This window comes from Cariama cristata, unplaced genomic scaffold, assembly GCF_000690535.1.
Source record: "Cariama cristata isolate BGI_N322 unplaced genomic scaffold, ASM69053v1 scaffold6502, whole genome shotgun sequence".
Taxonomy (NCBI): Eukaryota; Metazoa; Chordata; class Aves; order Cariamiformes; family Cariamidae; genus Cariama; species Cariama cristata.
This window is the reverse complement of record NW_009604356.1, coordinates 50074-77439: the sequence shown is the minus strand read 5'-3', so window position 1 is coordinate 77439 and position 27366 is coordinate 50074. Positions and strand designations below refer to the sequence as shown.

Sequence of the window (27366 nt, the reverse complement as noted above, 5' to 3'; positions counted from 1 at the left end):
CAAGAAGCAATTCTAGTGATTCAAAGAAATTATTGTTCCTTCTGTACATGCATGTAGCTAAAAAGAGGTATTCCATCAGTGATGTTTCACTAGAGACATATAAACAAACATAAAGGGTAGGATTTTGTTTGTTGTTTTTTTTTTTTACCCCACCAAATTCTGTGGGGAGGTGTGTGTGTTGAAAGAAATCTCACTGTGTTGAATTCTTTTCAGTTCCTTTTTATAGTAGTGTTCCTTTTGGACATCTTCCTCCCACCCCACAAACTCACGCTGCTCAGTATCATACATTCTGCTTGGGTTTCTAGTTGATAGCTTCTCAAGGCACATACAGGTTCCTTATAGACTGGCTGTGATTAAGAAGTAGTGGAAGGATTTGTCTTTGTAACTCCTGTGGAGGAACCTTACAAATCAATTAGTTTGGGGAGTACCGTATCTTCCATACCAATTCTTCTTACTTATTTACCTAAGTAGGAACAAAACATAAGAGGAAAGTAGTTTTAAGACAATAGTCTGTTTTCCTGAGGATCACCACTCCAGCTTGCTTGGCAGGTCTGGTTTTCCAGAGCAACCTTTCGAAGTCTGTCTCTACTAACCGAGAGGACTTTTAAAATGTTTTTATAGTCATTTTGACCTTCATGAGTCACTGGTCACTGGATTTTTTTGTTTAGATTCTTTTAACAGTTCCTATTTACTGCTGGATGAGATATGTCTTAAACTTGCTTCCTTTCTTGTCTGTTTTTCCTGTTTGACCAACATCCAGATACTCTCAGTGAGCAGGTCAACAGATAGTGGTCACAAATAATTACAGAGAAATTCTGACAAAGTATTTTAATTGTATTTATTTAGGCCCAGGGAAGTTGAAGGAGAGACAGGACATAGCCAAACCAGTCCAAACAAAATGTGGGAGATCATAGCCCACGTACAGGGAGCCATTAGACAGCAACAGCGGTTTTTGCAAATTCATTCCCACCATAAATGTAAGCAGCAGTTTAGAAAGAAGATGTCAGGGGAGAACTTCTGTATGGTAAAACACAAGTCTTATATTTCATACAGTAAAGATAAGGAAAGAAATACATGAGAGATGACAGAAAAGAAATAAATGGAGAGATTCCCTGAAATGCTGAAATATATGAGGAAAGGGGCTGTTCTGTAGAGGCTGGTGGCTCCAGGCTCTCTCCTGTCAGCAACACTAACCAATTTTCTGCCGGGTCAGTAGTTGGCAACAAGGCCCTTTTAGACTCTTGGCTATGGCTGAAGCAGTAACCAACATGTTAGTTCTTGTTTTCTTCATTTTACTGGAATTAAATTGCAGTTGCTGACAGATTACAAGTCAACTGTCACTTTCCAGTGAAGAGGAGGTATGCCACATGTTGTCCTTCGCAACCATCGCTGACAGGCAAGAAATGCAGCTACTGATACCTGCCATCATCAGCACCTTGAGATTTAGCACATACTCTCAAAAAGAGCCAGTCACTATTCAAACACCCACGTAAGGAAGGTGAAGGTTGACAGGAAAGGCTTTAATTAGCTTATTTCCATGTTCATATCTGGCATTAACCTTTAATAAACAAAAAACCAAAGCCATCTGAACGATCAAGGAATTTAAGGTTATCTAATAAGTTGACCCCATTTGCTGCTATTGTAATGGGCAGCTATTTTTACCATGCACATTCCTTATCTTCTTTTCGCAGCCATTAATGCACAATCAAATCAGCTGAGTTGAAATTGCTTTCAACCCGATATGGTAATAATTACATGAATGACATTTCAGGCCTCATTTGAAACCTGGAGACTGAGGTGGGAGGTAAAAATGCATCAGATTTCCTATCCATTTTCATAATTATCTTTTTTTGTCCCCATCTCATTCCTGATAGCTTATAAGGATCTTGTTACGCTGCCATGGATCCCCATTACCAAACTGATTCAGTAACTAATTTGTTCCTTCTTTATTTAGCATTTTTAGATTTGGTGTTTTGAATTCTTATTGTAAATAACGCAGAAGTTATTACAGTCTCAAAACCAATGTGATGCTGCTTTTTTCATGCTTTAATTTAGCTGTCTGAAACGCTTGCTCTGCTCTCTCTGCTGTAATTATGAGAACGACAGACATTCCAGTGAGATTTCCTGAAGTAGACATTGGCAAATACTCCGGAAAGAGCTTAGTCTTTAGTTACAGATTAATGATTTATTAATAGTGTTTATTTAGAACTGCCAGTCACTATGGCTGTAGGAATTAAGTAAATTGGAGCTGTGCAGCTTTGTCTCCAAACTAAAATCAAATGTCTTAATTGCTTGACAGACAGAAGTTCTGTGAGAAGGATTTTATTCTGACCAAAGCAATACGTAGCTGATACAGTTACAAGTGAAAATATTGTGTTACAGATGCCACTTATAAATAGACTTTGTTGTTGTTAAGAATTCCGAGTAATACGGCAGTGAAATACCTCAAAATGATGTTATTTGTGTTAGATAATCCTGCTTATAATGAGCATCAGTCATTGGCTAAGAAATCACTGCAATTATCCATGATTTACCGCTGAGGTGTAACAAAAGACATGACAGACAGAGGAGTCAAATAAAATTGACTGTATTATATATCAGTGTGCATTTTGCAATTAGTGATGTTTTGTGATTTGTGCTGGATATTTTTGCTGGTCCACTTTTGTTGAAAGGTTGATTTTATAGCCGTATTCACTGTCACATCCACACAACAACTTGTGTTTTGATTACATCTATGTTTCATATATATCTGTATATATAGCATAAAGATATGTTTTCTGCCACCCAGTTAATTATGTTACTTTTATTGTAAACACTTGAATTTTTGTTTGTTTCCTAACAAGACAGAGGATCATATTTTTTTTAATAAATAATAATTAAAATAAACTACTGGCAATAACAAAGTATTAATATCTTCTATTTTTTGAACTTTTCATAGGAACAGAACTACATTTTTTTAATTTACATCATTGCTAAGTCCTGATTAAGATTTACATAAAGCATTGTTAAAATACTAATTAAAAAAAAAAAAGAAAAAAAATCTCCTTTAAATCCTACTGAATGGAAGAATTCAAAACATCTACTTTATGAAAAATAATTTTAACCAGAAGTATATTAATATTTGCTTTTGACTAACACAATTTCTACTGCTTGTGTCTTCTGTTATTTAAAAAGTTGAGTTAATTTTTTGGTAAAATAAATAAACGAGCTTATTGGTAACGAGGTTGTTGTTTGTAATCCACATAATCCTAGAAAGTCTAGCAAGTCTATCATTTCAATGTCAGAGCTTACCTTTGTTATGTAAATCAGAAAGACAGATCATGACCTTGTTCTTTGGCTAAGTTCTGGTGAAGAAACCATAATTTTACCAGCTGACATGCTTGCACAGATCACAACATTCCTGGCTTTTCCTGCTCCAGAAATACAATTTCTCGGGCTCTGCCTTCTGTGACATCAGGTTGCCATTTTCATTTTCTCTCAAATATTACTGATTTTGCTTCCAAGAACATCTGGAGGCAACTGGTTAATTCTTTCATTTCTTTTTTCATGTACTTTTTTAAAAGGAAGAATTCCAATCTATTCATTTAGCTCCCCATTAAAAAGATATGAAAGTAGTGGTGATGATAGGTAAAATAACTCTAAGTTCTGTCCCCACCACGTGACATATTCAGTAATGAAGCAGTTCCAGTGACAACCAACCAAGTGTTCTTTAACACTTTGTGACTTTGGAGTGTAGTTATCTGATAAGTGATTTTAATATTATTATTTTAACATGCAACTTAAAAGCAGACATAAATGGAAATATATGAGTTTTTTAAAAGCCTCAAAATGACCAAGTTTTCGTAGTTCAAACAATGATATAAGACTGGTTTATCCAAGATCACATGAAAAGCTGTAAGTTACAACCCTTCTCAATGAGCACAGACCCTTGCCTTCAGAAGAAAGCAAGAACAAGGAAGTGTTGGAAATTTATCACTTTTTTCTCCTCTTTTTTTTCTTTTTTTCTTCTTTTTCTGGCATATAAGTCTGGGTTGATTTCATGGTTCCCTTTCAAATAATTCATCTACACCCACTCTTTCACACATATTTTTTAATGTCAAATTTTCTATAATGCACACAACCTACCTGAGCCTCACACTTCAGCCTTTTCCTCACTGCATTTTTGGTCGTGCATCACATCATACAGCAACTTCTATTTTATTCTCCATATAAACCTCATACTTCATTGGTTTTCTAGCTCCAATCAGAAAAAAAAAAAAAAAAAAAAAAAAAACAAAACAAAAACATACAGTTTGTATTATGTTAGTGCCAACAGCCAATTTTGAGTGAGTAATCAAATTTTATTTCTCATTAGAACAAATTAGAGGATGTGGGTTATTGCTGTACTTGTAGGTTACCAAAGTTTTCAATCTTTGCTTTTAAAGTAGGATCCCTGGGCCATGTAGATTGCCAGAAGGTTTGTTTTCTAAAAAAATGAAGTTTTATGCATCCCTTTTTTCACTATGATTATTTTTTAACTACATAGATCAACACATAGAGATTTTAATCAAAAGAGTCAACAGAGAACAGTGCTGACTGACAATTTTTCTGACAACCCATATGCCTGGTTTTCTGTATTTTTGAGAGACTGTTTTATGCTTGTGCTATTTCTGTAAGATAGTAACATCCACACAGTATATCAATATTCTTTCTAAGTGCTAGCTTATTTCACTTTAGTAATGTCAAGTCTATGTTTTTATTGTGAAATATTCTTGGTTAAAGATAAGAATAAAATAGAGATATTGACTTCCTTTTGTTACTGAATTATGATGAAGCTGTTATGATAGAAGCATTGCTCATGCTTTTATATTTAATGTTGCTTTAATAATTCTATTGTAAACTTTGTTCTGAAGGGATTTATAGCTCAGTTGTAAACATTCATCCCATCCGTAATATGGTTTGCAAGAACTCAGCTGATAGTCCATTATTTAACTCTAGCTTTCTAAATGAAATAAAATAAAATAAACATAAGGTGAAGCTGCATATATTTAAGTCACACAGGTGGATGAAATTTAGTGATTTGTAATCTGAGAAATGTTCTAAAATGCTCTTTTAAAACAATGAACTCTAATCAATTCTCTTTAATAAACATCTCAAAGTTTTAAATCCATGGAATATAGGATTTTATTTTATCTCCTTGACCTGATTTTCTTTTAACAGACTTTTCTAATTGTTCTTCAAGTTTTTATTAAAAATACTATTATTTATTTTATGTCTCTATCAATATTTTCATTGCAGACTATGTACATGAAGAGAGAGCTTACTGAAGATTTTTCAATATGCAGAAATAGTGTTTGGATAAGTGAATATGATATCTAAGCAAAGATCAGGGTGGTGATATAAAAAATCTTTATGATTTGGTGAAGGGCATTTGACTGCAACTGTGGAGAATTGCATGAAATATCTGAAGAAGTTATTTTTGCGGGTGTGGCTCATTAAGACAATGACATAGTGTAATGGCTATAAAGAAGGATTCTAGATAATGCAAATCTTTTTGCAGGTTTAAAAAGATAGACTTTGAAAGCCCACGTGTTAAAAGGATGTTTCAGTGAGGTCTGGTCACTGTTTGGCAAAAAATGTAATGAGGAAGAGAGCAATTTCAGAAAAGAAGGAAGGTTAAAGGCATGCAAGAAGTGCATCTTTGGTCAAAGGTTTTATAGTACCTGGTTTGTTTATTTTCTTCCTCTGAACTTCAGACAGGTGTGATTTTTGCCAGGAACACAAAATTCACAAACGATAATCCTATAATGAGTCACAGATCCAGGTTGCACACTTCTCTAACTAACACATTCAGTTATCCATCTGGTCCCTCAACATAGGTGAATAGAAGTTTCCAGCATTGCAACATGTTGTTTCTTAACTGCAAAGGGCAAAGCTTAACCCGCTCTGCTCTTCAATTTTGTAAAATACTGTTTTTCCTTTCAGTCCACCAGTTAAAACTATGCCCCAGGCCTTCCATATGTTTCTCCCTGACTTTTATCCTTTTGTTGGCTGATCTTGGCAAATCCAATATTACCTATTTTATACTGGTCCAGAATGTTGCAGAACTGGTATTTGTGTGTTGACTGTAGACAGCAAAATTCTTCCTAGCTTCAGACCTGGCAGGAGGCATCTCCTGCTATAAACTGTCAAGAGAAGTAGACAAGACCTTCCCATAACTTGGCCCCTTCCCAATAATCCAGTGTCAAAAAAGGTCTCATGAGGATTTCTATTCTGAGATCAAATTATTTTCTGACATAAATCTCCTTAATACAAATCCATGAATCCACCTGTCACTCCAGCCCTGGTATTATGCTAATCAGTAGTGGACCTAGTGCACTGATTCCAGTTTAAAATAAACTTTAAGTTAACCTCTGTTAACTGCACTACACTGCATCCCAGGGACATCGAGATGAGTGAGTGGTCAAGGTGGCAAGCAGCAGCTGAGTATTATTTGTTAAAAACATAGGAATATAACATGAGTATAAAATGACATTAATGTCTGTGGTATAAAACAGGCTTCTCTGTTTTTAGGGCCAAGTATGACAGTTCTGTTGGCCTTTCTTTGGGATATGTCAGCAGATCTGTAGAGTGTTGTGGCAGTCAAGAGACATAGAATCAGAATATTTTATGAAACGTTTGCATTCTGAACATGATGCAGGATTTGCAAAACAGAGAAAAGACTTTTTTTAATTCAGTCCATTTTAAGGCAACTACTCTGTCTGAAGGCATTTCCCCTCCGTATGTGACATACCTGTGTTGATGTTTGCTTGAATTCAATGGCTGTAACAAGCACAGGTTTCTCCCTGAGTATAAGCTGTCTTTTTCTTGGGCAACTGTATGAAACTCCTCAGGGAGCGAGTGGCTCTTGCTACGGATACACATAGCTCGTGGAATGGCCATTCAGACCCAGCAGCTGTTCCTTTCTAGGTGTTCGTTCGGAAGTTATTAAGCCTCCTTGTACTTTTCCATCAACACAAAACAGTTCTTGCCCCTTCCCACAGTAATGGTGACACACAGAAACACCTTTGATATTACAGATAACCTGATTCTATACTAAGGACATTCAGAGCACGTTAATGGCCCCCATTTCTGCTGAATCCTGTGACAGTAATGCTAGCACATACATTGTTATCCCCTACATGAGAACTGCTGGTCAAAATAAAGTATGAAAGGACATGATGAATCACTGCATTGATAAATGAAGGTTGGAGGTTTGAGGAATTCTAACCAGACTTAATGTACAATTTGCAGGCAAAAAGGAAGCTAATTTTAACTTGTCTTTTAAATTTATTATGGTACTCACAATTTAATGACATGCCAAGATCCCTGGCTTGCATTAAATGGAGCAAATTGTTCTAGATGCTATACATCCAATTCCTTGTTGGAACAGGGGATTCAAATACACAAGGAGTGCTAGCATCTTAACATCATCCAGTATAAGGCAAATTCATAGTGTAGAAGTTCACAGGTAGTAATTTGCCTTCACCTTCAAAAACAATTCTTATCGTGATGTTCTATTTTTCATCTACATGTCACAGAGACAAAAAACGGCTGTTTTTTGTTTTTAAAACAGGGAAACTATGGCATAAGGAATTAAAATAGATTGATTTTCCCAAAAATCAAACTGCAAGATAGATACAAAAACTAGTACAAAAATACATCTTTCTAAGTCCCATAGGAGAAAGAATCGTGCCCCATCACACCACTTCTCACTTTAGGAAAAAAATTTTGTTAATTCTGTCAGATGCCAAACCTGGAAGCTGAGAAGGTACTCTTAAAGTTTACTGATAACAAAACAATCCCAAGAGGGAAATGAACACTCTCAGTAGAACAACATTTGTCAGTGTTATAAGTAGAGATGTCCTTTCCCCTAGAGATAAACTTGTGATGAGAGGAAGGAACCTTTTTAAATGTGAACATAACATCTTCAAGCTGAGGTTTTTATATAAGACAGGAATAGATCTAGGATTTTTTTTTTCCTTTGATAGCATGTATTGTTTATGTCAAATAAATCTTTCTAAGACTTTCATCAATCTGAAGTTCATTTTTAGCTCATACTGAGTAAGAATTTATGTCATAAGGTGTTAGACCAGGATTGGATTTTATTCCTGTTTTTCAGGCTGGATTGATTTCTGCCTTCCTTTAAGTGGACTTGTTCTTGCATAGACTTTATAATGCTCTTACAAATATCACAATCATTCATAGTAATGTAGTAAAGATTCTTTGGTAGATCTCAAGTAGCACTCCCAGGCCTCATTCTGCCTCACTCTGACTAATGCTTCATACTTACATCTAAAAATTTAGAGTTAATTTTTTTTACCGTATGGGATAGGGAAAGCGGGAAAAACAAACACCAAACTGCAAGTCCCCATCAGTAGAATGTTGTTCTTGAAGAAGAAATATTACCGATCCCTTCCCTTTCTCTCTCACAATCATCACAGAAAGCTTGCAAATGCTACTAAAAACTTGGTTCAGTAATTTACACAGCTTTGCTTTAAGCTTAAAGATGGAGGATCCTGTTTTTGCATTTCAAACTTACTATCCAGAAGCACACATGCAGGTTTTCTCTCTATGTCAGAGGTTGAGAGCATCAGAATGAAACAAATTCTGGCAATTGTCAATAGCAGTTCCCCAGGGTTACCATTGTTGTGTTTCTCTTCAGGATTTCCCACAAAGAAATGAATGCATATAATACTGTGTGGTACAAAAGCCTTAAATCCAGCACTTCCAGAAATCATCACTCTCACTGTCGTCAAACTCAGTAGCTGATCAGCAGATTCAAAGCCATTTTGCACACCCCAGACACACTGGATTTACCTTTACATTTGCATCACGATTAGCGGTAGATCTGTTGTTTCTGGAAGTCCTGGACTCACTGCAACTAGTCCTCTGGAATTAATCTGTACACATACACAGGCCATATCTGCACAGCAGAGTTAGGAAATCCTAGATAATGTGCCAGCTACAGAAATTCTGCCTGGACAAAGTTTGGAACAGAGCAAAATGACATGAGAGGAAGTCCAGTTATAAAATAGCTTTACACAGGGCAAGTAAACACAGTGATACTGTAGTACTGCGGCCCCGAGAATCCATATGAACATCTGTCAAAAACACATCACCTTTTCAGGCAAATTTTCTGCTTCAAAGCGTTTGTCTCCTTTAACTTAAATTTGTGGATTCTTCATATATTTTCCCCCATACTAACACAGCAGGTGTCACATATGTTTTTTGCTTTTAAAGTTGCTTCAAATTCTCTTCTCAATAGCCTTGATGAAGTCACAGGTTGGTGACAATTTACTTGTTGTTATGTCTTAAATACTTTTTAGAAGAATGTCCACTTATTTCAGAGTGCCAGCAAGCTGAGGTAGAGTGTGATACAGAGACTAGAAAAAGTTTCTGGAAAGTATTGATGGAGAGAATTTCATGATACTCCTCGACATTTTAATCCTACATAATTATCCTGTAATAATTAGAAGATATTTAACACAGTTGCAAGGCTAGAGGGCATAAGGAGACAGGTTTTTTTCTAGTCTCCAATGCACCAGCAAGCAGAGGTTTTCAAGATATATTCTGATGTGAATCTGTGGGTTTGAAGGCACAGCTCAGAACAGTGATGCATGCTGAAGAGAAATAGTGTGAAGAGGAATTGAAATTACAGTAGAAAGTAAAATATTTCAAAAGAGCACATCAATTTGTACCAACTAAATATAGAAAAAGTAACCTTATTTAAGACATTGCTGAAAAACTAGGAGATCAGATCCATGGAAAAGGCATTTTAAAATTCACACATTATTCTTATTTCCACCTCATTCTTTTCTGAAATAAACATATGCTTTATAGATCTAATTAAATTATTTTTCAGATGAGATTGCAAAAAAAAAATAATAATTGCTTCCAATAGTTATTTCAAAACACTTATTTCCAATGAAACTTGTGCAGAATTGCCAACAAATTCAGTAGCACTTGTCCAAAATAATAAACTGTTGAAAATTGACTCTTATAATCTCTTCTAGATGTAAATGTAAAACTATAACTCATATTTTCTTCAAATTCAAAGTGAACAAACCCACAGTAATGTCTATCACAGTCACCAGTGACCTCTTAGAACTTTTATTTCAGCCCAGATGAATAAGAAGTTTAATGATGGTGTTTCTGAAATGAAGCAGGATTTTTTTCTTGGTAGTGCTGATTTACCAGTACTTTTCAACAGATTGTTTTCAAAAGTGAGGAGAAATCTTATCTTTGAACTCAGTTGAAACTTGACTCAAGTTACTCAAGGAGCTGAATATGAACAGAGTTATAACAAACAAGGAAACTATATTCCCATAGATGTCTTCTGAGACCAAAATAAAAATTGATTATAATGATTATAAGATTTAACAACTATGCATATTAGATTAAACTCATATAAATGTTACAGATACTTCTGCTGTTGCTCTATTTTTTAAAAAGCTGTGGATCATTTGAAAAGCTTAATATATGTGCATATGTTAGTTAGCTTTTATGGTGGATTTTATGAGTTTTCTAGAACAGCCACCCAATTTTATTCTTTCACATCCTCACTCAGATATATTTCATTTCATTCTCACACAAGTCACAGAGGAGAAATAAGTATAGATATATTTTTATTTCACATGTAAAATTCATACCTCACTTGTAAGTTCTGCAAGGAAAATAAGCTTCATTAAACAGAACTACAAGTTGTCTGCAAATAGTGATTTGCAGTTTGGGAGTACTTTCCTTTGGAATCATTAAATCTACAGAGCTAAAGTAACTTTATCTCCTTGAAAAACTCCACTTACTACCTCATACTGATGAAGAAAAAGTGGGGGTTTTTTAAATGCATTTCCTAACGACACAGAGAACAAATTTTATCTGTATTTGCCATGTTATACACATTTACTTTCTGTAGCAGACATGAAACCAGATTTCAAAAAAATTAGTTAAATGCAATTCAAAGGAAATTTTCTAAATACATGAATTTCAGAATAATCTCTCAGCAACTAAATCAGACAGCTTTCCTGGTTTATAATGTCCTCATTGTTTCTCAGAAACACACAGTACGAAAAAATTCCACTTAGTTCTATTCAGCAGAACCAGTTTTCTTCCATGACAGTAGAGCAAAAGCATTTTTATCACTGTTTTCACTGGAAGTAAGGATGAAGGGCAAATGAGCAATAATGAGCAACAAGTATGGCACCCTTACTGTGCCAAATAAAGTATACCTGCACACTTACCTCATTCATAAAACAGCAGTTGCTGAGTAGTATTGCACTGTACTAAATACAATGTTTCTACTGTGGACCTGTGTTGTGAGTAATAATGACTAATGAAACACTTGCCTGGTCATGGTGGCTGTTTTGCAGCCAGCAATCGTGACATAAGTATACTCTGTATAGAAAGAGGACAAGCATATAAGGAGTTTACACTTAAAAGCTGAATGCAAAACAACAAGAGACTTACAAACCTCCAGAAAGTCACTCAAGAAAGACTATAAATTTGAATATCAAAGTGTGAAATTAGAATTAAAATATGAGAGCTAAAAAATGGGGAAAAAAGAAAGTAATATAATTGTTTGTACTACTTCTAATATATACAAATAGCTATCAAAGTACAGCAAATCAAAACATGTAGCTAAGAATGTGAAAGTAGTATCATAAGTGGTACGGTTAAAGACAGTAAGTTTTATTAGTGCATCAGAGACAGAAATATCCTATTTATTCTTTGTATTTAGAATTGAACAGGTTGAAGTACTTGTGTCAGATAAGAATAGGAAGTTCTTTTAATCTTCTAATTGAAAAGTATGTAAAATAACTTCTAATAGGAAGCAAACTTTATAAATTAGCCCATACAAGCTGCACAGAAGAATCCTCAAACCAAACCTACTGGATACCAAGATCTAAAATCAGTCAGCAAAAAAGTAATTTAATATTAATAATGACCAAGCTATTGAGTTTCTATGGTGATATAGTAAGGGGAAAAAAAGAGCTCATATGATCCACACCCATCATATGAACCAGAACCATCTATAGAAAGAAAAAGATACAAATGACCAGAGTGCTGAAGAAAAAGATATAATTCTGTTTTGTTTACTAAAGGGAAAAAAAAGTGATTTGATTTCCATACATGTATTTCTTCTATGGGGGACAGTGATAAAGGACCATTTTGCAAGAATAGAGAGGTATTGTAGGGGCTATGCCTCAGAGGTGAATCCACACACGCTCGAAATAAAGTATCTTTTGTCAAGCTAAGTAATCAGTGCAGCAAACTGATAAGGGAAACGATGACTGTCTCTTTCTGATATATTCAAATAAATAGTGGATACCATTCCATATGGGACCACATGTTGGCTTTGTGAAGGTAATTATGTTAATGGGCTCAATGAAATTCAGTGATTTGGGACATTCAGGACATAAGATTAAAGGAACCTTCTGACCTCCAACTACAAGTCTGGGAATTTTCTGAATCTCTATAAAGTACTAGAATTTGGACCATCTTGTCTGGAAGTTTGATTACAATTGCAGTAACTCACAGCTTGATTTTAACTGGCTGAAGAATAGCTAGAGCTTTACCCATGGTTGCCATGTCTGTATTTATTGTGTCTCAAATTGGACACTGAAATACTGAGGGAAAGGTGATTTATCTAATGCACCTTCATACAGTTACAGCAAGTGCAAGTTAGTAAATGACAGCAGAAATTAATGGAAGATTTGAATTTGAATCTATGCTATGAAGTACTTTTTTCCCCATCTAAACTGCCACAAGATCCAGCTGTGTTTATATCTAAGCTCAGACTTGAAAGCAATTTAAATAAAAACAAAATACTTTTTAAAAAAGTTTTGGCATGTAACAGTTACATTTTCTTTTATGATGTCCTCCAAGCTTCTTTGGAACACCTGAAGCAGTCTAGTTTTCAGCTCACCATCAAATATTTTATAACTACAGGTGTTTGTTTTTTCTTTTCCTCCTCCTTAAGTATCTGTCATATTTAAACAAATGTATGTCTGTACCAAAAAGCCCAATGGGTGCACAATGACTGAGTAGCGTTAGGGCTAAAAAGAAAGTCAAATGAGTGCAAACACTATCTATCTCTTCCCTCAGTACGAATGTAAATGACACAGTTTCCACATAGACCTGTGCAGAATAGCAAGCTACAGTAAAAAGCCTTTCCACTCCAGCGAGCAAGCATGCAATGCTGTGAGTCAGAAGCAGTAGTGCCATTAATACATACTTCTTACACAACCAGTTTTGTAACTTAAAGAATATTGCAATAGAAAAGGTCTCCAAACCTTTGGTCACCTTAATTTATCCAAGATAGAGTTGTACTGAAATCCCCCACCTTGATGGATGTTATCACTTACTGATCTCCTGAATTGCAGTTTCATTGCAGGGAAACTGGGCTGTTTAGGAACTTGCTACATTCATCCAGGGTTTGAAGTTGTTATTTTCTTTTGCCTATCGAGTGGAAGTGTTCAAGAGTAAAGCACAGAGTACTGAAGAAGCTCTAGAGAGAACATTTCAAGTGATTTACTTCATCTCAATAAAAACTTGGCCTCCCTTGCAGATGAAAGAGACACATTCCATGTAGCAAACCATTTATTAAGCATTCCCTACAGAACGTGAGGTATATCAAGCATTATATAAACCTTAATTGTGGTTATATTTTATTGCTACTTAGATTATTAAGTGTTTAAACTACCAGATAACAGAATCTAGATTCTTGATACTGTAAGAGTGCTAACAGTAATTTTACTAAATATTTCAGCCCTGTTCCGACAATCTCTTGGAGGAAAGTTAATGGTCATAATCCAAGTAAAGCCCGCCTGAGAAAATCCCAAGCTGTGCTTGAAATACCTAATGTGCAGCTAGAGGATGCAGGAATGTATGAATGTAAGGCTGAAAACTCCCGTGGAAGAAATGTCTTCAGAGGACAACTACAAGTCTACAGTAAGTGTAACTGCACACAGCATTATCCAGCAATACTTTGTCCGCACTTAAGGCTTTAACTACATATGAAGAATACTAAGGTCCAGTAGAAACAAAATATCTTTCTTCTGAAATAAAATTAGTATTGAATTAAGCTATATAATTTTATTCCTTAGTAATGCATTAAAGTCTGAAATATAAATAAATTTGACTCCCTCAAAGAACCAGCTTAAATACAATTTCATGTTTGATGTTTATGGGTTTTGTTTGGTTTTTTTTAAAGGGTATCACTGTAATTTCAAAAGTCTATTTTTTTTCTCCTGATATGATATGTAACAGTGACATGCAACCTAAACAAGATATATCTATCAGAACATAATTTTAGAAATATCTTAGGATTTTTATCACAGTTTCATTAATGTTTCACCCTTGCCATACCTGGGTGCTGAGTTTTGTCAAATTCATTGTACAGGAATCAGAGTTGGAAAAGTGCTTCTGTTTTTATAGAAAATTCTCAATCTAAGCATGCACAATTTCTGAAGGTTCTGATTTTCAGAAAACACTGAACATTTGCTCTCTAAGATTGGTCTCTCTAGAAGTTTTTTTGAGTGAGCATAAAAAGATTGAATCATGCATCACATTGAAAAGAAAAAGCACAACCTGAAATTAAAAATATTTAGTAAAAATAATGAATTTTATATAATATTGTTCCTGCATCCTAGACGGTAAAGACAAAAGCCTATATAAGACATATCCTGAATACTAACAAGTCAATGTTTTCCTTATACTGAATGTATGCTTAAGTCTCACCTACTTCTTATCAATTAAAGTTACATCACTTGCTGTCATTCCATGAATTCTACAACCTTAAATACTTAGCAGGAAAGGTCTACTGCAGGAGATCATGCAACAAATCTTTCAGATTCTGAATTGTTTTCTGTCTTCAAATATCACAGTCAGTGGAATTCCAACTGCTGCAGTTTAGACAGGTCCTCAGGTTAATAGATACCTTTAAGAAAGAGTCTTTCCTGTTAATTTTTTTTTTTTCTTGATTTCAGCCCATGGCTCCTAGTGCTTTCTCCCCATTACTAACTATACACAGTTCTCTCTCTTTTTTACATGCTTTCAACAAATAACTGTAGAATGGCACAATATATTTAGTTTATTCTGCACATGTATCAATATTTCCAGGTCCATAATTAATTTTCCTGTCTCCTCCAGCTTTCCAATGTCTTCATCTTAGCCCCCTTGTTTTTAGTGAATATCAGCATATCTCTGGATGATGCTTCTCTGCTTGCTTTTCATTCTCTAGAGCCAAGGGCAGGTTTTTGTCTTCAAAACTGTCAACTGCCAGAGAAGTTGTGGATGCCCTGAGAAGTTGTGGCTGCCCCATCCCTGGAAGTGTTCAAGGCCAGGTTGGATGGGGCTTTGAGCAACCTGGTGGAGTGGAAGGTGTCCCTGCCTATGGTAGAGGATTGGAACGAGATGGTCTTTAAGGTCCTTTCCAACCAAACCATCCTATGGTTCTATGAGATGAAGAATTCTTTTTTTGTATACGCTGGAAAAAATATGTGTTGGCAAAGATGGTAGTTTGCACCTTTTGTTTGCACATGCCATCCATACTGTACGTGCAGCAAAGGTTTTATAAGGCTTTTACTGAAAGCAGCAGTCAAAGCCCAGGAACTACCTGATGCATCCTACTATGCCAATACCCTAGCAATATTTCTCTGGAATTACAAATTGTTACTGTCAATTACTTCCATGAAATTATAGCAGCTCCTGTTAGGGACCTGGGGACCACGCCTGGTCTTTGTTGACAACATTTCTTAAAATGTCTGAAATTAAAAAAAAATTTGAGTTATAAGGTGTATCCCAGTTCATCCACTTACTAGCTGTTTTCTAGCGCTGTAAAATTACTAGATGCCAAAGGACCTTCTAAAGCTGTTACAATTATCTCTGGCTTCCTCTTTCAGAGTCAAAGCAATACAAAAGGTGCTCTTCAAGAGAGAAACTAAGATGCTGGAAAATGAAATTATTTCCTCAAGAGCACCCTGCAGACCTGTGGCATAAAATCACAGCAATAATGATGTAGTGTTCTTCACAACTCTGCCTCTCTCATTAGCCTGGGCACATTTTTGTTTTGAGCAGAAATAAAGATGATACTCAAATCTAGGAGTCCATAGAAAACATCTTCTACATCACTTTTGTTCTACTCTGTCTGGATAGAAATAATAATTTTTAGTTCTCCACCATTGTCAAAATTGTATATTTATAGTCACTGCCTTTATGGATAGGGTAGTACACAATTTGTGCTAATCAGCATTTTTTGCAATAATATTAGAACAACTTCTTTAACATTATAGAAAGGGGATCCGCTTCAGATTGTCTCATTCCTCTGATTAACAGATATGTGAGACTAGTATATTATTAACTTTCTCTTAAGTCTATTATTATCTTTAGACTATCCTAGAGGTAAGTCAGAACCAGATCTGAGTCAGAGTTTCACCTGTCTGCATGAGCAGGGGGCGAGGTCAGATCAGGTAACAGAGGACTCCTGGATAGAGGAGACCAGCACTGACCTCCAGTACAGCAGAACAACAAGCACGAACCATTACTACACCCCTACAAGTGCCTTTTCTTGGCCTTGAGATTAAATACTCCTCAGTAAGCCTCTTGCAGCCTCTTGAGAACTGTTTCCAGGGGTGTAAGAAGGTTTGGGTAAGAAGGTTTTTAGCAGCACAAAGTTTAGCCAAATGTTACTTTACAAAATTCTCAGCTTCCTTTGCTGACAGCTGATATGGCAGGATTTGGGGGCATTACTTGAAACCACGTTTCCTGCTGTATCTCTTATTCACAACAGTCAACATGAATTATTTACCTTTAAGCTCATTGTCTTTTCCCTGACATCCTACTCCTCCAGGAAACAATGATTATTTTGGCTCAGAAATTCAGATGTAGGCCATCATTCCTTACCAGGGGTTTCTTGTAAAATTTCAGAGCAGGCTGTAGGACCAGCTGTGTCATACTGTGGTCTCAGCATTTGCATATCTCTGTAGGAACTCACTCGCTGTCTGTTTGAATCTTCTTCATTTTGTCAGTTGCATCTGATCTGGGTCACCACAGTGTACTTTGGAGAAAGCCCAGGACACCCAGTCTGCCTGTCTGGTCACATTTAATCACAAACTAGCGATTTTTCATTCCTTACCTGATGCTGCAATCCAGATATACCATGACTGTCTGATGCAGCTGACATTTGGGATGTTGTTCAGAAAGTGGTATTTCAGATGCTGACAATTTCAGATTGTTGTAGTCTTAGCACTTAGTGGAAATTCAGCTGTAGAAGTAAAAAGGTATTAAAAATGTAATTTTGATAGTGCAAGATATCCTCATACACACTGCAACCTATTTTGAGAGGTGTGATTTTTCCCCAAGTGATATGCTCATCCTGTAAGTTTCATGAAATTTTATTCAAGCTCAAATTGATTAATAGACGTGAGCACAAAAATTAAAATTTGCATGGAGAAATTGGCCATTAACCTTTTATAATCACAGTTCCTCCATAAATCCTGGCTAGCAGCATTTTCCCAATGGTAAGCCCTGGTTTGTGCAATTCCTGTTCCTGTCTCACTCTGAACCTCTTGCATTTTCTTCTGTGTTACCTACTCACTAGTGCCAGTTCAGCAGACGGTGGTGATGTGAAGCAGACCACAAAACCCCTTTTTCTGGCCATTTTTCTTTTGGCTGGATCTGTTCCCTGATCATGCTCACAGCAGTGCCCCATGAGCAGCACTGTTGCCACAGTAGGAGGGGACCTTTGCTCTAACACAGGAGTGGAACAAGCAGCGGCGGGCAGGAATATTCTGTAATGCAGTGTTATAGACCATCCTGATTTAAAAAAAAAAAAATAAAAATTTAATCACTTCCTTATGAAAACTGTATGGAAGAAAATCCACTGACGCCACTACAGGTTGGCCCCATGCAGTAAAACTGGCTAGAGAGGAAGAGATTTTTGTGGTCAAAATTGCAGTTTAAATTTGCTATCTTATCTTTCTCACTGTGATAGCTACATATTCTTCCCCTACTGTATACTTCCCAATTGGTCTCATGTCCAGAAAATTAATTTTTTACACCCTCAACTCTGTATTCATTCACATTTTAGGACACTATTCAAAGTCATTTGTCTATGCAAAATTTTGTCCTTAGTTTTCTCTCAGTCAAAAAGTTGCTTAATAATTTGAGAAGCTGGGCTGAGTTTTCTGCATCTGAATTTCATTTTGCACAGAGGATATAAAAATGGCTTGTAGTCTTACAGATTTATTGCCAATTTGTGTTTGTAAAACATTTTGACATCCTTGAATAAACAGGTGCAGAAATGCAGCATAAAATAAATCACGGATTGGACGGTGATTTTAAAATCTCAGGAGCACTGTATAAAGCTATGGCACAACATCCATAAAGACTGCTGAGTAATAAAACACATCCTTCTACTCTTACATTCACCCCAAAACTTTTCACTGCAAACACCCTTTTTTCCCCAAGATGAATGTTGCATTTATAAAAAGAAAAAAATAACCTGTTAGTTTTGAAATATGTTTAAATGCTTCTTAGAACTTGTATTTTTTAGTTAAAATTAAGTGCAATTATGGAATGAAGTTTTCTTTGCCCACATGTGTATCAGGATGATGTTAACACATTTTGTTAAAAAAAAGAAAATAATATATTGAGTCAGAGGTTGTACATCCAGTTAAGCATTTCACTTCTTAAATTATTGACAGGGTTTAAGAACAATTGTTATGGTATTATGGAGAGTGACCCTTGCTAATGAGCAGAGAGGGAACTGTCTGTGGCAAAGTATGGAGTACACAGAGAGAGGAAAGGAAGCCAAAAAGCGATGAAAATATTTCTCTCAATCGTGCATTTACCTCTATTCCTGCTACATCTCCCTATTGCATTGCTAGTTATCTCAAAGGAGTGGGAATCTGAGTCATTGCCTTTGCCCATGGTAGGTTCAACAGCTTGAAAATTATGAATCCAAAGGCCATTTAGGCTATGAGGAGAAAATTCAGGGTAGAAATAGCCCAACTAATGAAAAAAGGTTGTTAATACCAATTGATCATGCCACTGTAATTTGCAAGTTTGTGGTTACAGAGTAAAATCCGTGCCATGGCCATGCTGTCAAGTCAGCCACAGACAGAGGACTGGGAATGGCAGTTGTGTACTGAGAACACCTCTGCAGCCAGCCTTGGGAAGACAGTTTTATTTCAGTGTAAACAGGTGCATACTCTAGTTCTGAATGCTCTGGTTCATTATGAGATCAAAGTCAATGTAGAAAAGTGAGACTAGATATGCTTTGGATCATGCAGTAGAATTTTCAGAAAAGCAAAATAATAAAAAGAATGAGATATAAATAGGAACAGTTTAGCACCTCTTTGAAATTGCATGATTTTATGGCACCACTGGCTAACTTTTATGAACTTTTAGTTCCACATTTAACTGTCACATCTTCCAAAATCATATTAGTGTAGTTATTTTCAAAGGAAACGTGCTTCTCAGCATGCTTCCTTTGTGCATACCGAAACACTCAAAAAGAAGACAACAGCATCAACTATAAAATGCAATTGAATTGTATTTTTAGGACAATTAGTAAATTGCAAACTGCTCCTGAGGATTTCATGGGACCCTTTGATGTAGTCAAGTGATTCAGCACAGTGGATCACATATGGAGAATGTCACGCATTGCCTTGACCATAATAAGAAGAAAAAGGGAGCAGATGTTTTTTGTCTTGGGTACGGGAGTGAGGTTGGGTCAATCTTATCACTGTTTTCCTCTACTAAAAGGGAAATGAGTGATTCTTTTTCTGATATGTTTCCAACTTCTGCCAACTGTCTGGTCAGGGACTGTGAAGCGGACTAGTCTCTGCTTAGGAATGACAAACACGTCTTTCACTTTCTTTGTCATCCATGCACAAGATGTAAGCTAGAAGCAGTTAGTCACCTGTCATGTTTTTTCATATCTTCTCACGTCTTTGATTGGTGACCTGTCAAACACCATCTAGATTCAAAGATTTATTTTTCAGCTTGGTTCCCCATGTTTAAGTACGTTATCAATTTTCCGACGTTTGAAGCAGAGACTTTGTTGTGACAGATCTGGACTTCTATTCATATCAAGCAGAAGAATTTTACATTCCTTTAACAATGGAGGCCTTTTAGCTATTTATTCTCTACTATTTGAAACAAAAACAAAAACAAAAACACAAAACAAACCAATATTTAATATCATTAAGTTACTTAATTTCATCTATCATCCTCTTTGCTGTAGAAATTGATATGGCTACAGCATGAAAACCCAAAAGTTGGCTTTTAAGCATACATTTTTATTTCTGCATATGAATGCTCAGTTCCTTAATGAGTCATACAAATTTTTCCAAATTACAAGGTCCTATATACAGCTATCTGATCAACTGCTGCATTAAAGATTTGCTTCTCTGCAAAAAATATTCCTTGCTTTTTAACAGATTAATATGTGAAATTTAGGTACCAATGATTGCATATACACATAACGACTTTAAAAAAAGATTGTTTTAACATTGACTCACTGTGTAATTTATGTTCCTGACAATTGCTGGAAATCTCATGGATTCTGTGCTTAAAAACATTAAAAGCATTTTCTCCCTAGAAATATGAATTAAACTGAAGACACTTTAACAAAAATATGTGCAAATACCTTACCAAATGCCCAGTCATTCTTAGCTGAATAAATCATGGTTTTCTAGTAAACTGAGAAAAACTACATGAAAAAGAGTCTATGATGATTGACCTCCTTACCAAAAATTGTTAAATATTCTATTGTGACTACCAAGCAAATGCTCTTAAATCCAGTAATAATTAATGCATTAATATATAGTACTGTAATTTAATCCATTGGACTTTATTAACTCAGGCAGATTTCTGTTCCTAGTCATGATACTGCTCACTGCCTGGTGCCATTACAGCATTTCCTTCAAAGTTACGGAGTTTTGTTAATTTTACTATTTTCTTTTTCGGTTTTGGTTGTTTGTTTAAATGTGCTTCTTTCTGAGAGTAAGCTAAGCTTTGTAAAGGCCATAATTTAGGCTCCTGAATTGATTAGGTCTTTGCATATCAGCTAGAGACTTACCAGTTTATACTCTTTGTACTTAGTACGGTATTTTTTTCTTCTAGCCTACCCACATTGGGTGGAGAAACTTAATGATACTCAATTAGACAGTGGAGATCAGCTGCGATGGGAATGTAAAGCCACTGGGAAGCCAAGGCCAACATATCGTTGGCTGAAAAATGGAGCTCCTTTCTGGCCACAGGTACATTAGACAAGAGTCACCAGTATATTGCACGTTTCTCCTTTTGTTCAGATAGAGTTAGTTAAAGAAAATGTTTAAAAGTATTTCAGAAATTACTGTTTTCTGTGTTAGTTTCTTAAGTGTTAGTATACAGACAGTTTTTCTATGCGTGTCCTTTCTGAACCACCTCAAGTAATGTAAAATTGCATTCTTCAGTAATTCTCTGTAGTTCAGAAATATTTGGGAGACAGAACCTTCTGAGCTGTGTCTGCAACAGCATCTGCCACTGTGCTATAATGTACCTCTAAGCAACCTCCAGTATGTTTAATTTTTTTTTTTTTAGATAGTGTTATTATGCTATTTGTGTCTTTTTTTTTTCCTGTATAAAAAGTTAGTAACAACTCAGAGAAGTGCTGTATTTGCTGAAACAGATTCCTTCATCTTTCCCCCAATGTTATGTTATGTTATTTACCACATTTTGTTTGTACATAATCATACTCTTCAAAACATTAGCAGGCTAATGTAAGAGGTACAATGACTATTATATTTTCATCAGTTTTCAACTCCATTAATTCTCTGCAAGTAACAGAACTCACCGTATAGACCATTAAAATGCTCCATGTAAGACTCCTAGAATGTTAAGTCTTTGACTACAGTCACCTGATATATTTTAGAATTAGATCTAAATAAAATTCTCTTTTCCTTTTAAAAGACTACTCATGGCATGGCCTACCTTTTATTTCACTTTGTTCTGTTTCTCTAACTGAATCATCAACACATCAGCCCACATCATGTGGGGTTTTGCCTAGCACCTTTCGATTTTTATAGTCTCAAATTATTTAGAGTAAAGAAAAGTTTTGTAAATTTATTTCATGTGTTTTTCCAGATTAAAATAAAGCTGTTCAGTTCTGGGAGAAAATGTCTCCATTTGTAAATGAATTCACAGATGGATTTAAGAATATAAAAGATGTAATATCTTTCTTTTCAGTGAATGTCACTTCTATCTGTGAACATCAACCAATTATGCAAACAATGAGAAAGGAAACATAAACACAGTTTACCTTTGAAGCTGTGAGGCATTGAAAATAAGGTTATATGCCTTTACTTTATCCATTTCTGCCTTTTTAGATGGAGCTATTAGTCCTGAAATTGAAGCAATTTAAATATCTGTACTTTTTGGTTTTCTGATTTTCCAAACCATTAGTTGCACCAGGCTCTGAAATTTCAAATTAAATTTCAGTTTAAACTGGGAGCTTACAACAGAGAGAACTTTTTTCACAGTTTCCTCTGTGTTCTCACTTTATTCTTCATCAATTTTTCATTAAGCCTACAACAACTGTAATAATGAAACTTAAATATGTTTTATAGCAGTTCAAATTATTCAGTAAACAGCTCCATGAAGTATACATTTCAACAAACAGCTATTAATGCCCCTCCTCTTCCAGATGTGGCAATTATTTTCTACTAGTGGACCTTTCAAATAAGAAATTTGCACTAATGATGAAGGTGATTAGATCCTTTCACTCTTACTCATGCAAGCAATCTTTTATATCTAGTTTTATGAAACTAGTACCATGACTGCAACCAAATATTTGCTAGAGTTGTGAAGCTCATCAGATATGTTACACCCACAACTGACTTTTTGCCTCATGAAAGTTCCCATGATGAACTGCTTTTAAAAATCATGTCAGGGTAATAGCAAAAAACCAAGCAAACAGAAAAAAGCAAGCCTTGGAGATAGTGAACTTGCACTGAAAAATATTTACCTTTAAATATTTTTGTATTTTTTTCTGCCCTCCCCCATCTACTTTATTCTTATCATTCCTTATATAACAAGAAAAAAGTAAGCCCGAGGACATTCGTCGCTCAATTTTATTTTAGCTTAATAATGTCTTTTGTCCATTTGCCTTAAGCTAATAGCACAGCAAATTTCCAGTGCCTGTTTGCTTTTATAGAATTTTTGTTTTATTCCATTACAGAGCAGGATTGAGATGGTTAATGGTGTTCTGATGATCCACAGTGTGAATGTCTCAGATGCTGGAATGTATCAGTGCTTAGCAGAAAATAAGTATGGCACGATTTATGCCAGTGCTGAGCTGAAGATTTTAGGTGAGTATTAGTGAAAAAGAACAGACTGTTCCTTTTTTTCCCTTTGATAATTACATTTATTCTTGCTCTGTTATGATAAGGAACAGCTCCTGCTGATCCAAACTTAGCAGAGCAGATAAAAGCGGGTTCCTTTTTATTCTTGTTATTTATGTGTGAGAGGGTCCTTTACTGCCCGAGAGAGCACAGATCCTTCTGTTAACTTAAAATTTTCTTTCATAAATTACTGACTCAGTTACATTTTGTGACTATTTCTCATATAAGGCTATTTCAGTTCAAATAAATGGAAAAATATTTTTTACTCCCTCAAAAATAAGTGCAGGGGAAGAAACTTAGAGAAAGTAAATATCTATCAGTCTCTCTTAAAATTAAATTCTTATTTCTGCCAAGGCCATGATTCAAAGGTAATTCAGCATGATCTTAGTTTTAAAGGTGTAAAAATTTCCTGTGAAATCACCCGAACTGATTGAATATTGGAAATTATGTACTTCAGCTAATATCATCCATAGTAAAGCAAATACATTGCACAGTGTTGCCTGGAAATACAATAAAAATTTCATTATTCAAAAGTTGAAGTGGGGAGTTAAGGAAGAAAATTTGAAGCAGGTCTCTCCAATAGTCTAGTTTTCCTTAAAGCAAACTGGTAACACACAGTGGGACAATAGTGAGAAGAGTACTTCTACTAGACTTGTGAGAGTCGCATGATCTTTATTAGAGTATCGTACAGCTGGAAGACAGGTGTCTGTCAAAGTAATTCAATGGCCATACAGAGATTAGAGGTCTCTGCACTGCTCAAAGCTTGCAAATTTCAAAACCTGCACCTGGGAATAATTCTTGTAAACTCACAGTTAAATGAATAATAAAGCTAAAGTTACTGAAATAATATACTACATTTGAGCTAAGATTTGGTCTTCAGAAGAATAATCTATCATCTCGTACATTTCCACTATTTCCTAGCTGGCCACCATTAGAATTTCACTGATAACTCTTCAAAATATTTCTGTCTAGCCATAAATTAAAACCCACAGTGGTTACTCTCTTTCCATCAGTTTCCTTTGTCATTTGCAAAGAGATCTCTGTTGGTTACAATGTTCTCTTGCTCTGTTTTTTATATCTATTATAAAATAGGTATACCTATTATATCAGGTAGCTGTACACTTTCTTTCACGTCCTCTAATGTCAGAAATGGCCATTGTATGTTGCTGCAGTAAAATCAGCCTTTCATTTTGTCACTTGTGAAATTATACTCCAATTAAATTTTAACCATAATGTTGCATTAAAGAAGCAGTTGTGTTTAATTTTCTGGATTATTAAAAGGAAAAGAACAGAATAAATTGCCCATATAAATAGCGCTGGTATGAAAATTACCCAAAATAATGGTAGGAAATTCCTACATATTTGAGGCAATGGAGTGTAATATGTTCCTATATGTGTAGCTGAGATAATTGCAGGGGGGCTTTGGTTTTGCAAAACTAGTTTAAGAAAAACACAAACAAAGGAGGTTACTTGAGAACCGTTGTATTTCTTGGTGTGAAATTACAGTAATTAGTGTCATTTTGTGATACATTTATTACCTTAGCTGATGAATTGTAATCAATGGGACTTCTTGAAAAGGAGATACTAAGATCAAGACATGGTTAAATATCTTCTGTTAAAAAGGTCTCACTATTCAGTTTCAAATATTCTGACAAACATAAACAGGGAAAGCAATAAAATTTCTCTAACAGTAACACTTTTTGTAAGAATTAACTCTAGAGAGTGCATTTTGGATAGTTATGGAATTTAAACTTCTTTTCATTTTGAACTAGTTACTTCTAACAGGTTATCTATGAAATCCAAAAATTTTTAAAAAGGTGTAGCTAAATCGACTGTAGTATTTAGTTGTTAAAGCTGTTGGATTTCACAATCTTACTTTAGCATGCTGATGTGAAGTACATCTCACTAATTCATAACTGGATCAAGTTATAGACCTGCCACCTAGTCTTGGCTGCTGATTTCAAATGTTATGTAAAATTCCATCTAATCTGTGGTGTAATAATTTCAAGTCAAAAAAGGAGATTTTATCCACCAAACCAAAACTATTCTTTTAATCTTCTATCAGAATGTAATAGAACAGGAAGCTGTGATTGTTCTCTGCAGAGTTAACGTACTTCTTTTCAACAGCTTCAGCTCCCACTTTCCCACTAAATCAAATGAGGAAAACAATAATTATTACCAAGGGCCAAGAAGTTATCATTGAGTGCAAGCCACAAGCCTCTCCAAAGCCAACTATCACTTGGAAGAAAGGAGACAAAGCGTTAAGGGAGAGTAAGAGGTCAGAAGTCTGTTCGGTAAACTAAATATTGTGTTTGCATGTTTGATTCCATGATATGATATGAAAATACAGCAAGAACATGCATATATTGGCATGGATATGACATAATTATTTTATCAGCTGATTTGTCTGACAGTAGAGACTTTATTATTTCCACAATATTGAAATGAAAAATCTTAAATATTTTGGAAGATGTGGACAGATGAAAAGATGTTATTATTTTGATTTTTTTCTCTGTTTTCTGTTACTCATTTCAAAAGTGCTTCAGTTGCACTGTAGAGATACTATAACTTTAGCATATGAGTGTATTAAAAGCATAGAGGCTGAAGCAGTCAGGACCACATAAAATATCAAATGTGCTTATTAATTTGAAATAATAAGGCAGATTTACAGTTTGATCACAATGGAAGTCTGTCTAAGAATAGCTTTAAAATGATTCAGAGAAGAAAAATATGATTCCATTATAGGATTTAATTATACAAGTAATTTCAGTACTCAGCAGCACGTCTGTTTGACAGAATATGTTGGATTAAATAAATTCTGTCCAGCTCTGTACGTTAAACATAGTTCAAGCATGTTAAATGCCAGCTGTAATTGCACTTTACAAGATTGCATGTCTGTACACTAGAATGGTTTTGCCAGCCTGCACATGGTCTTTAAGTACACAGTGCAACCTTATCTTCTTTCTTGTAATGTATGTGAATGAACCGCTTAAGTTGACTTGTATGACATTAGTCAAAATGACAAAAGCGAGGCCTTTTTGTTCGTTTGTGCAATACTGATAAAAGCAATAGAGCACATCTGTCCTCGTTAGCTGCAAAAGCCATTTCATTCAGGTGAGTTTAATTTTTGTCTCATGCCATATATTTTGTTCTGAGAAGGAAAAATGGGTGACTTTTCATGCCATATTGGCTCTTTGGGGGAGCAGAGCAAAACAGCATCACATACAACATTTTACTAAGAGGTATATGTTGTGTAGTACATATTGACAAGATATGACAGAACAGTATTACAAAGATGCTGCTAATATCACATATTCTGGGACTGATGCCTCCATGTTGTAGCTACACGGTTAACTGTTTTCACTACATGACATTTTCCTCTCATCTCCACAAAACTCACTATGGTTTCTCTGATCATCACATGTAAATCACATTTTAAACCAAGACCAGTAAAGTGTGTTGGTAATTACTTGATATCTGTCCAAACATAGCCTAACTCTGAGGTCAAAATCTCATAAAAATAAGATCTGGAGCTAAATTTTTGGTATTTGCAGCTTTTGATACTTGCTTATTTTGACAGAGGTTGGAACAGGAAATGATGAAACATGGAAGATAAAAAGCTGGTTGAGCTATTTCAAATTTTTGAAAGACTAGGGTTATATTCCACTTAATTTTTAGTCAGCTGTTGAGGAAGTATCTTGTGTCATTCAGAGGAGTTCCCCTGCATCTATCATTTATAGAGAGGTGGAGGTGAGGGGAATATCGATTTCAAGGGAACTCAGTTCTGCCTCTACATACAGGATACTTTAAACAACAATAATAGAGTCTGTTTGAAGAGGAGAATGAGGAAGCCTACGGTGATTTGGGGAAAGGAATTGTAAATCAATAGAGGTAGTATGTGTGTTTCCATGTTTTGGGTACTTTGAGGAGGAACCATTGGAAGGGAACACTGTAAAGCATT

General features: G+C 35.3%; 1 protein-coding gene across 1 annotated transcript in view; it reads left to right on the top strand.

Moving 5' to 3' along the window:
• LOC104158003 (contactin-5-like) overlaps nucleotides 1-25699 on the top strand; it is a gene marked incomplete at its 3' end in the record, with an annotated part of 66132 nt that extends 40433 nt beyond the window's left edge. The window contains exons 5-8 of the mRNA XM_009695560.1: nucleotides 13787-13968; nucleotides 21148-21284; nucleotides 23243-23372; nucleotides 25533-25699. Of these exons, the coding sequence (XP_009693862.1) occupies nucleotides 13787-13968; nucleotides 21148-21284; nucleotides 23243-23372; nucleotides 25533-25699 (616 nt within the window). The remainder of the gene's footprint in view (nucleotides 1-13786; nucleotides 13969-21147; nucleotides 21285-23242; nucleotides 23373-25532) is intronic.
• Nucleotides 25700-27366: the final 1667 nt, after the last annotated feature.